This window comes from Vidua macroura, chromosome 3, assembly GCF_024509145.1.
Source record: "Vidua macroura isolate BioBank_ID:100142 chromosome 3, ASM2450914v1, whole genome shotgun sequence".
NCBI lineage: Eukaryota > Metazoa > Chordata > Aves > Passeriformes > Viduidae > Vidua > Vidua macroura.
Window position 1 is genome coordinate 55,025,803 of NC_071573.1, and position 10,313 is coordinate 55,036,115.

General features: G+C 47.8%; 1 protein-coding gene and 1 long non-coding RNA gene across 3 annotated transcripts in view; one reads left to right on the forward strand and one right to left on the reverse strand.

The window, feature by feature from the left end:
- Window positions 1-6,268, reverse strand: part of ARID1B (AT-rich interaction domain 1B) — a 325,304-nt gene extending 319,036 nt beyond the window's left edge. For both annotated transcript variants that reach the window (XM_053972619.1, XM_053972618.1), the window contains exon 1: window positions 4,233-6,268. In XM_053972619.1, coding sequence (XP_053828594.1) covers window positions 4,233-5,984 — 1,752 coding nt within the window. In that variant the 5' untranslated portion in view covers window positions 5,985-6,268. The remainder of the gene's footprint in view (window positions 1-4,232) is intronic.
- A 939-nt stretch (window positions 6,269-7,207) lies between these two features.
- Window positions 7,208-9,265, forward strand: LOC128804649 (uncharacterized). Its single transcript, XR_008436140.1, has 2 exons — window positions 7,208-7,710; window positions 8,700-9,265. It is a non-coding gene; the product is annotated as an uncharacterized LOC128804649 (long non-coding RNA).
- The last annotated feature ends 1,048 nt before the right edge of the window (window positions 9,266-10,313 follow it).

Consider the following 10,313-nt stretch of genomic DNA (forward strand, 5'->3'; position numbering starts at 1 on the left):
AAGAATCCTTACATTATGGAAGCAGAAATAGAGTAGGCAGGTTTGCATCTCTCTTTCTTCATTGTATCTTGTACACAGGGTTCTGCTGTTCCATGTGTAGGCATAAGCGCTACTACAGAAACCAATAACTGAACACCAAACCACAAAGTGTCAAATATATGGTCGTAATATATATATAGATGCTACTAACTGTGAATATTGCTATTTGCTACTTCTAAATAGAAGCTATGTGAATACTAAACTGTTTATTTGAAACTGCACAGGGAAAAATATATTTTATTCTCCCATTGAGACATCAAGAATCTATTCACCACACTAACAGCTGTTTAATGGCCTTCAGGCACAGGACATGATTCTGCAGCCTTGGCTTAGCCAGAACTGTCAATACGGGCAATCTATTTGGCATTAAAAGAGCTGCAGAATCAGGCATATTCAGAGTTTCTCTGCAACAAAACAAACAATACATACACAAACTCAGAGTAGCTCCACAGATTTTTTTTTCTAACACTTCCTCTGTATCTCATACAGGTACTCCTGAAAAGACCCAGGTTCTCTCCTTCTGTGTAGGTGTATGTAAATCATACACACGTGCACAAAGGAGAAAGACCTGTATAAAGTGCACACTGATAGGCCAGCTAATGTGTTAAATTACTGCAGTGCAAATCAGAAGTGAAGACTAAAAGGAGCCTTAGGACTCTAAAATATCTGTACGCTGTCAAGGATTAATCAATAATCAAAAGATCTGAATGACAAGGTTCTGTACTAGTATCATATAAGTCCTCCATCACGAAATCAATGTATCTGTGTGAGCAACATCCATCTGCTTCGAAAACAGAAGCAGGAAGCCTCTGCTGCAAGCTTCCATCACATCTCTCAGTTGGGTAAGGTGATTAAACTAAATGGAAGCAAAATTTTCTTAAATAATTTAATAGGCTGGACAAATACAGAACTCAGTTCAGAGTAGGATGCCACAGTTCTTCATATTACAAAAATTACCCATGCCGAGGCAAGAATTTCCTGAACAAGCATCTCAGATGTTGTAACCTACTGTCAGTCCTTTTTCTCTGTTCACAGGACAATAGTTCCTTACAGGCTTAGGGGCCAATCAACATCTGCTTTACAAAGACACATGACAAGTGAGCATATTCTAATGTGTGTATACACATATCGAGAGCACACACACAGATTATTATTAATAAAATTGAAGAGAAGTCTTCTGTTCAGATGCTGGACTAAATATACATTTTCTCTTTGAAAGAGCAATCAATTTCTCTACTTACAGGGAGATTGACATGTGGGAATTAAAAATAAATAGCAGTGTACAAAACCAATTGTGTTCTGCAAGCTAATGGTAACTACTTTTTGACACAACCCATTTTATACATCAAAAAATATTAATTTAAAACCTAAAAAAAAATTTATCTCAATCTCTTACTGGTTAAATGGAAAAATTGTAATACAAAAAACAATGATGTCTTGCCTTTATGACAATTATTTTGAGGAAAAAATAATTTTAAAAATAGTCAAAGAAATTTTGCTCTTGACAGACTATTCTTTCTGAGCTGCATGCCAATCCTTACGGTAAAAAAAAAAGAAAAAGAAATCTGTAAGAGAGGATGTAAACCCATAAATATAAGGAAGTATTTCTAAGGGTCATACAGGGGACATAAATGAACTTAGTCTCACTCCTCCAATAAAAATAAAATACTTTAAACAATATCTGCCACGAAGAAAGAGCACCCTGAACTAGCACGTACGATGTGTGACAACGGTTTTCCTAGCTTTTAAAGCTACAAATTCTGAACTACCTGTTTAAAAGGAGATGATGCAAATATTTTTAGAGTAATTATGAAAGGTTATGCATACGAGGCCTCATTACATTATGGCTTCCAGTGACCCTTTTACCATCGCAAATTTAAAAAAAAAGGTAAAAATTAGCACACACACAAGAATCTTATTTCCTTGGAAGAAAAAGAAAGGAAAGTGGAATAAAAACTAAAAACATGACAGGAATGGTCTGTTGGAAGTAGACAAACACACACATAGCCCATCTGAGGTCTATTTTTTTTTCAGGATTAATACACCATTTGCAATATTAAGCAGTGATTTTTCCAGATTCTATTCATTACTTTATGGAAAGATCCAGTTGTTGGAGAACCCCAAAAGCATACACCTGCCTTTGTTCCTGTCAGACCTTGCTGTTAAAAGATTTAACAGTTCCTAATAGAAAGATCTTGTTGAAGGGAGAAGAAACCCATAAAATTCTAATGCACTACTCCATTTAACACAATTTACCTTCCTACAGAGAATTCAAGCCTAATCTCACACTTGTGTAGAAAAATAATGAGATCAACAACTCCCGATGCTTCTTGAAGTATTCTAACCACAATTCAAACCCAAAAGCATGTTTTCTTCCGAATATCTGGATTTGTTGCAGAGCTGAAACAAACACAACCTCTGGCAGAGCGGTTCCTTCTTGCGTTCTTTGTACAGTACACACGGCATTTTCTCACCTACAGCAGCTCACATGCAAACACGGTCTTTTTAAGAGGCATGCACAGGTTAGGCATCGAGCTAACAGAAATGCAACAAAACTAGTATTTTGTTTCTTTTTTTTTAATAAAAATCCAATCCCTTGCATAACATCCGTAATCTGCAACATTACAAAATATTCAAGTTTGTCAGGGTTGGTTTTTTTTTCCCTAAGAAGGCGCGAGCGCGACCCGAAAACCCGAACCCTCGTCCAAAAGCACTGTTATTACGAGGCACTTTCCCTACCGCCCCTAATTAGCGCGGAATTAAAAATCTAAAATAAGTAAGTAAATATAGATAAGTAGATAAACAAATCAATCGGTGCCCAGGAGAAGCAGGCGGCGCGGGCAGGCTGGGGGGCGGGGGGAAGGTGCCCGCGCGGCGCTGGCGGCGGTGCCCCGGTGCCCCCCGGTGCCGGCGGTGCTTGCGGCGGGGGCTCCTGTGCCTGCGCCGCTCCAGCGCCTCTATTTACATCAGCGGCGCGAGGTGCCCAATGGCGCGCGCGGAGCCAATCAGATGGCAGATTAGATGTCAACTCGGAGGCAGCTGTCGGGAGACGGTTGCAGCCAGTTTACCTCCACAATTCAAATTCCCAACCTGGCGGGCGGAGGAGACCCGGACGCTCCTCCAAGGGTCGCGCCCGGCAGCCGGCATTCCTGCCGCGCCGCGCCGCGCCGCCCCGGAAAGGCGCTACGCCGCGCCCGCCGCCCCGCGATCATCGCGCCTGCCTATCGATCGGATCCATCCATCCATCGATCGCCGGAGTTACCGGGGCTGGGGCAGAGGAGTGCCGGAGGGAGCGGGGCCCGCGCCCCTTCGCTGACGCCAAGGACTTTTCCCTCTTTTTTTTTTTTTTTTTTTCTTCCTCCTTTTTTCTTTTTCTTTTTTTTTTTTTTCTTTTTTTTTTTTTTTTTTAATTTCCGCGTGTGTTTGTGGAAAAGTGAAAGGCAATTATGCGCCCGCGCACCCGGGCACGCTCCTGCCGGCGGGCGAGTCCCCACAGGTCACCGAGCCGGGACGACCCGCGTGGACCGGGCGCACACGCGCGCACACACGCGTGCGCGCGCTCTTCCCACAGGGAAAGGAGCGCGGCCGCGTAACGTGGATCTCACTGCGGTAACTCCAATCAGTGACAAACTAATTTGCTGAGAGCGCGCAACGGCGCAACTCGTTCTGCTCGGAGATTAAAAAAAAAAAAAAAAAAAAAAAAAAAAAGGCAAAAAAAAAAAGCAACGGGTTAAAGACAGAAGAAAAAAAAGGCCCCGTGAAATATAATGGACGTTATCCCCCGGGAGCCCCCCGGGTCCGGCACTCCGGTTACAAAATCCAACCCCCCGCCCCCGTCCGTCCCGAGCTGTTTGTCCTCCGGGCCCTGCGTCTCTCCAACGCTGTTTCAAAGTGGTAGGGGAAAATATTAATTGGGTCTGAGAACAACCTAATTTCGGCAGCGAAAGCCACACGCCGGTGCCTCCAGCCCCAACGGGGCCGTGCATTGTGCACGGCTCACCCTCGCTACGGAGGCAGCGAGGGGCAAAACTGGCCCAGAAGAAAATGGGGGGGTGGGGGGAAAGAGGAAAAAAAAATAAAATACAAAAAAAAAGGGGGGGGGGGGAGACAGAAAGTGAATTATAAAGAAACTAAGAGCCCAACACGAGCGATACGGAGACACGAGCCGTCATTAACCGAGCGCGGGGAGTTACCTGGGTCCTGCTGATGGCCTGCCCGGTGTTCCCGGGGCTCATCGCCGGGTGGTTCCTTTGTTGAGCCGCTGCCCAGGCCGGGTTCGCCGCTCCGTACTGGGCGCCCATGTCCTTGCCCATGCCCATGCCCGCCGCTGCCTGCTGGCTTCCCGGGGCGGCCGCCGCTGCCTGGGGCTGGGGCTGCGGCGGGGCGCTGGGGCTGCTGTAGTCGGGGTAGCTGCTGCCGTAGCTCCGCATCATGGGGCTGGGGGATGTGAGCAGCTGGTTCAAGGTAGGGGTGGCCCCGGACGGGTGCTGGTTCTGCCCGGAGAACCGCGCAAAGCCGCCGGCCGCCGCCGCCGCGCCGGCACCAGCCTTGCCGAGGCCGGCTCCGCCGCCGGGGCCCATCATCATGCCGCCGCCGGGCTGCCTCGGGGAGCTCAGCACCCCGTAGCCCGCCGCGGAGCCCCCGTAGCCGCCGCCGCCTGCCCCGGCGGCCGCCGCCGCCACGGCTCCCGCGCCGCCGCCGCCCGCGCCGCCGCCGCTGGGGCCGCGGCCGTAGCCCGGGTAGTGGTTGTACTGGCTGTTGGGGTACCCTTCGTGGGAGTTCTGCAGGGGGTCCATGCTGTTGGGGGCCGCCGTGGGGTGCATTATCCCCATCCCGGGGCTTTGTTGTCCGCCATGTTGATCAAAGCAAGGCCCGGCGCGGCTCGCCGTAGCGCTGCTGGCCGGGGCAGGGGCAGGGTTGCCATAATAGCTATTGAACTCCGAGACACCCACCGCGGAGGGGCCGCCGCCGCCTCCCCCGCTCCCGCCGCCGCCGCCGAGGCCGCCGCCGCCGCTCCCAGCGCTCGGGGGCGGCTGCTGGGGTTGCTGCTGTCCGCCCAGGGGTCCCAAGCCGGGGTGGTCGTAGCGGCCGCCGATGGGCTCGCCCATCTTGCCGGGCATCTCCTCCTCGTCGGCGCCTTTATTCAGCATTTGCTGCGGCTGCTGGGGGGGCTCGGCCTGAGCGCCCAAAACACTGTCTTTTCCTCCATGTTGCTGCTGCTCCATGTCTGCACTGGGCTGAGCAGCGCCGCCACCGCCACCGCCGTTGTTGTTGCTGCCGCTGCCGCCGCCGCCGCCGCCGAGGCTGCTGTTGTTATTCTGCACGGGATGGTGCTGAGGCGGCGGCTGCTGCGGCGGCGGCGGCGGGAATTGATTTAGCTGCTGCTGTAGTGCATGGTGGTGGTGGTGCGGGTGGTGGGCATGGTGGTGGTGGGCATGGTGATGCGGGTGGTGGGCATGGTGGTGGTGGGGCGGCGCGGCGGGGTGATCGCCTCCGACGCTCTTCAGCTTGTGGTTGGGGAGCAGCCCCGTCTCCATAGTCGAGCCCGGGTTGGAGGAGGAGGAGGAGGAGGAGGAAGAAGACGAAGAAGATGAAGATAACTCCGAGGAGCTTCCACCTTCCTTCAGAGCCGGCTCCGAGGAGGAGCCGCCACCGCAGCCGCTGGCGTTGTTGTTGTTGTTACCGGCGGCAGCGGCGGGAGCCGCGTTATTGGCCATGTTCGGCGGCTCGCTGCGGTGGTGGTGGTGGAGATGGTGATCTAAATTATTCACGCTGTTGCCGCCGGCCGGACTCCCCTCGCCGACCCCCAGTGCGGGGCCTGGCCCGGGAGCCCCGGCCCCCCCCGGGCCTCGCTCTGGGCCCAGGCCGCTCGGCAGGCTCGGGGCTTTGCCCTTGCTGTTGTTCGCACTCGCCGGAGCCGCTGCGACTTGTGCGGCCATGATCATCGCAACATTGCGAGTCCGGAGAAATTGGTGCTGATAATAATAACTACCAAAAAAAAATTTAAAAACCCAAAATTGAAAAACTAAACAAAACAAAACAAAAAAAATCTACTCCCACCCTGAAAAAATGGGGGGCGAGCAGAGGGGTGGGGGGAAGGAGAGGAGAGGGGCAGGAGAAGCGGCCGGGGCAGGGACTTGACTGAGCCCAGAGTATCCCCTGCGGACCGCTCCGCACGCACCGAGTTACAGCGATTTCCCTCCCCGAGTCCGTGGTTGAGGTTAGAAATGGTAAGAACGCCTTACGGTCCGTGCCCGTTCCCGCTGTGTGATTTCACGTTGAAAGTTTTTTTGTTCAGGTTTAAATGAAACTTTTTTTTTCTCCTCCTTTCCTCCCTAACCCGGATATGGGTAAACACACGTCTGCCGGAGCCGCGCTGGCCCAGCATGGCATGAGCGAGCGAGCGAGCCAGCGCCGGCAGCCATCGCCCCCTCCGCCCCGATCGCTCCCGCGCACCCGCAAAACGCGGACTGGACTCCACGCTGGACTTGCTCGGGCTCCCGCTCCCCTCCCTGCTCTCCCGGCAGCGCGGCGGGATGGGGGGCGCGGCCCCCGCGGGTCCCCGCGCTCGCAGCGGGGTCCCGCCCGCGTACGCGCCGGGGGTCGCGGCCTGCGCGGAGCACCGAACCCGCGGGAGCTGCTTCGAGCGAGGGGTCGAGGCGGGCCCCGACGGGCGCCCCGGGCCGCCGAACGCCGCTGGGCGGGGCGGGGAGCGGGACTGTCCCCGGTGCTGCGGGGCCGAGAGTGCCGCCGGCGGCGCTGCCCCGCGCGGGCCGGTTCGGCGGGAGGGAGGCGAGGGGCCGCCATGCGCTCCAGCTGTGCCGGAGCAGATGGATCGGTCAAACTTTCGGGGGCCGCACGCTGCCCCCCAGCCCCGTGTTCCGTGCTCAGCAGCCGCCTCGTGTTCCGAGGGCAGAGACGCGTTTGCTCGTGTGACGGAGAAATCAGACTTGTTTTGGATTCCCCCCCCCCTCCCCCAAGCCACCCGCCCCCTGAAGATTTATATTGTATGTATAGACGGTTATAAAATTTAACCTAAAATTCTGCAGCGGTAGCATCTTTGCAGTTGTCCACATTGTCCAGCTGTCTCCAAATTCTAACGGTCATTTGCACTGATGATGCTTTTATATATAGGGCCGTTTTCAATATGTTCTGTGTACTTATTTGCAGTTCAACAAGAGATGATCAAAGAGTGAGAGACATTTTCAGTCTCATAATTGTTTCCCCAAACAATATAATTTCTAGTATGCACAAGACACTCATGTAAACGTAGTAACACAAACCCCAAAATATATAATCGGAGTAACTCTTGCTCCAAATGGAAAGCTGCTGCTGACCTACATTCTTGAACCAGAACGGTTTGAAGTTTTTTTTTATAACTATCTTAATACAAGTGATACCCTAGTATAACAAAAGGTAATAGTCACACATTACGTTGACCTAATGAAAGCATTTAGGAGATCAAATACTTGGCTAAGAATACAGCAAACTGGGATATTAGCGAACGTTTTCAATACAGCAAGGGTCTAAACCACGATGTTTTAAATTAATATATTTATACGGTCTGTTAAAGGTAAGCACGTTTTCAAATATCAAAATGGATAAATAGGAGATTCAATCATAATGGTAGAGAAAAGCGCAGCATATCAAGAAAGATGTTGTCACGAGTAGGTAGGCTTTTTTGAATTCACTGTGAAAATATTAAAGGAGCAGAAGCTTCATGCTCTAATGTTGAGTTACATGTAAAGATTATTGATAAATGTATGAGCAGTGTGATTCCAGTGTCTATTAATTTTAGTTCTGTCTGAAAAGTCAGAAATATTATGATTTGCATTAGGGAGTTAGTTTTGAAAAGTCTCAGTGCTCGTGAAGTACATCTTGCTAATACTTCTGTTTTACAGTTGGGGTGTTCGGTTTTTTTGGTTGGTTGGTGGTTTTGTGGGGGGTTTTTTTGGTATCCTTTGCAAGTGCAAAAATGTTATATGGCTACACATATATAAACACAGAGTGGGAAAAAAAATGGTGAGTAATTCTAGCAGGGGGAATCAGGTGCATACCCAAGGGTCATTACAGTCTGTAACAACAACAAATTGCAATTCTATGCAAACTGCTAGAAAGGGATATATCATCTTTGTAGGAGAGAGAATAACAGAACCGTAAGATGAATTCATGCCAAATCATTCATCAGCTTTTGCCAAGAGAATACTACATCTTTGTTAGTGAGCCTTTTTGACATTATCTCCTGGATTTTCTTCTTTTCTATATTCAAATGCACGCTAATTATACACATTAAACCACCTAAGTTGATTTTTAAAGTCTTTCATATGCAAATAAAAATATAGATGTCTCGTGTATATTTCTTTACATGTGTACTCTAACATAAAATATAAAATCAATTAAACACCTATACTTTGAGACATTTATATTTGAGCAAAAATACACGTATCAATGATCTGCTGAGATGTGCTGATAGTGCCTGGGCTGCAGATCGCAGTACTTCCCGACATACTTCGCAACTCTTTCCAATCGGGAAAATAACCCACAAAAGTTTAACACAGATTTACTTTGAAATGTTTTCCCTGGGAAAAGGGCAAAAAAAGCATGAGGCTTTAAACTGAAGAGTTCGTACCACTAACTCCTTTTCCTCCCATTTGTTTCAGCAACTCGGCTACAAGATTGGAACTAAGAGGCTATAAAATTGAGGCCCTCAGCACAATGAAATCAGTCTGCTATAAAAGGCAACACATGCCAGTTTTTCCTCCCCAATGGCAGATGCCACACCCTAAAGCAGACAGAAGGCACTGCAGTCTGTGCAAGGGAAGCACAACACAAAGCAACAACGATGGTTCAATTTTTTAGAGCGCAAATAATGTTGAAATTCCTTTTGCCATCTTTGCTCAGATGATGAGTGGTAGTGTTTGTTAAATTCAAATGCTCCTTTCCAAAAGCTCTCATTGTATGCATGAATTATGAATTTATTATAATATAATGTAAAAAAGCTCTAATTGCCATGCATATTATCTGCTGCAAAGTGATTGCATTGATATTTGATATCGCAAGTGCGCAGTTTCAACTTTAGTTCTATTTTCATTGTTCCTTCAATTTAATTATTTTCTATAAACCAATGTTGTCCAAGTGTAGTTTCTTTCTTTTGATTTTTCCTGATAAATTATAAACTGTGGTGCTCTAGGATCCCTCATCAAAATAAACAACATAATTTTCTAAACTTACTGTTGGTAATTTGTTTACACCATTGGCTACAGCATTTATACAGACCCCCTAGGCTACCTGTCTGTATCTCGATCCCATGAAAGTTACTGCCATTCCCCTCAGTACAGCAGCCATCCTTCTGTTTGGCCTTCCAAGTCATACAAAGAGTAACACTGAAGAGAGAGATGGAAAACAAACCAATATTGTAATAATATCTCTGAGATGTTATGTTAGAGGTATTGGGAAAAATATTTAAATTTTTTTAGGTAAAAATCCAATCCGAGGTTCAAGAGCTTGTTGGATTTGACATTGGTGCACACAGGAGTCTGAAAAATCTCTGTGTACAAAAGAAAAAGCTTTTCATTTGGATCTTGTTGTGTTTTATGGTTAAATCCACTGCACAATTTAATGAAACTGTTGTCAAATTCACTGTAATTCTCAATTTCCTTCTTTTAGATTTGCATTAGATTTAATGAGAAAAAAAGAGAGAAGTATGTGGGCTTTTATTAAATTATCACTTCTATTACTAGTTAAACATCCAATCAAAATCATTCTGAAGTCAGTGCAAATCTTTTAATTTATTTCAATAAGGCATAAATCAGATCACATAAAAGTAGGCAGCCAGCTCAGGGCTGTTTTAGCCTAGCATTTGGAACTATAGTAATGGAATTTTGCTTTAAAAGATCCCTTATGTGGTCAACATATAAATATAACACAGCCGTGTTTTCTTTATTATGTAATATTTACATTTCAGTCACAAATGTAAAAAGTAAACTAGTGCCATAGATGTGCAGCTGATAAGCCAGAATCTGTTAGGTGTAAAGCCTGTAAGCAAGTGTAAAAATTTTATTTTAGCTGGACAAAGTGAACTTTGAAAAAAATGTGGTTTATGCCAACAGATCATGGCCTAAAACATGCAGAGAGTGACACATTGTACCAATTAATTAAAATCCAATCTTTAGCAGCTACTAATCCTGGGCAATTTAATCCATTTCTTCTGGCAATGTGTAAACAAAAGGACTTTACAACATCACCATCTCCATCTCGAGAATGTCATGCATGAT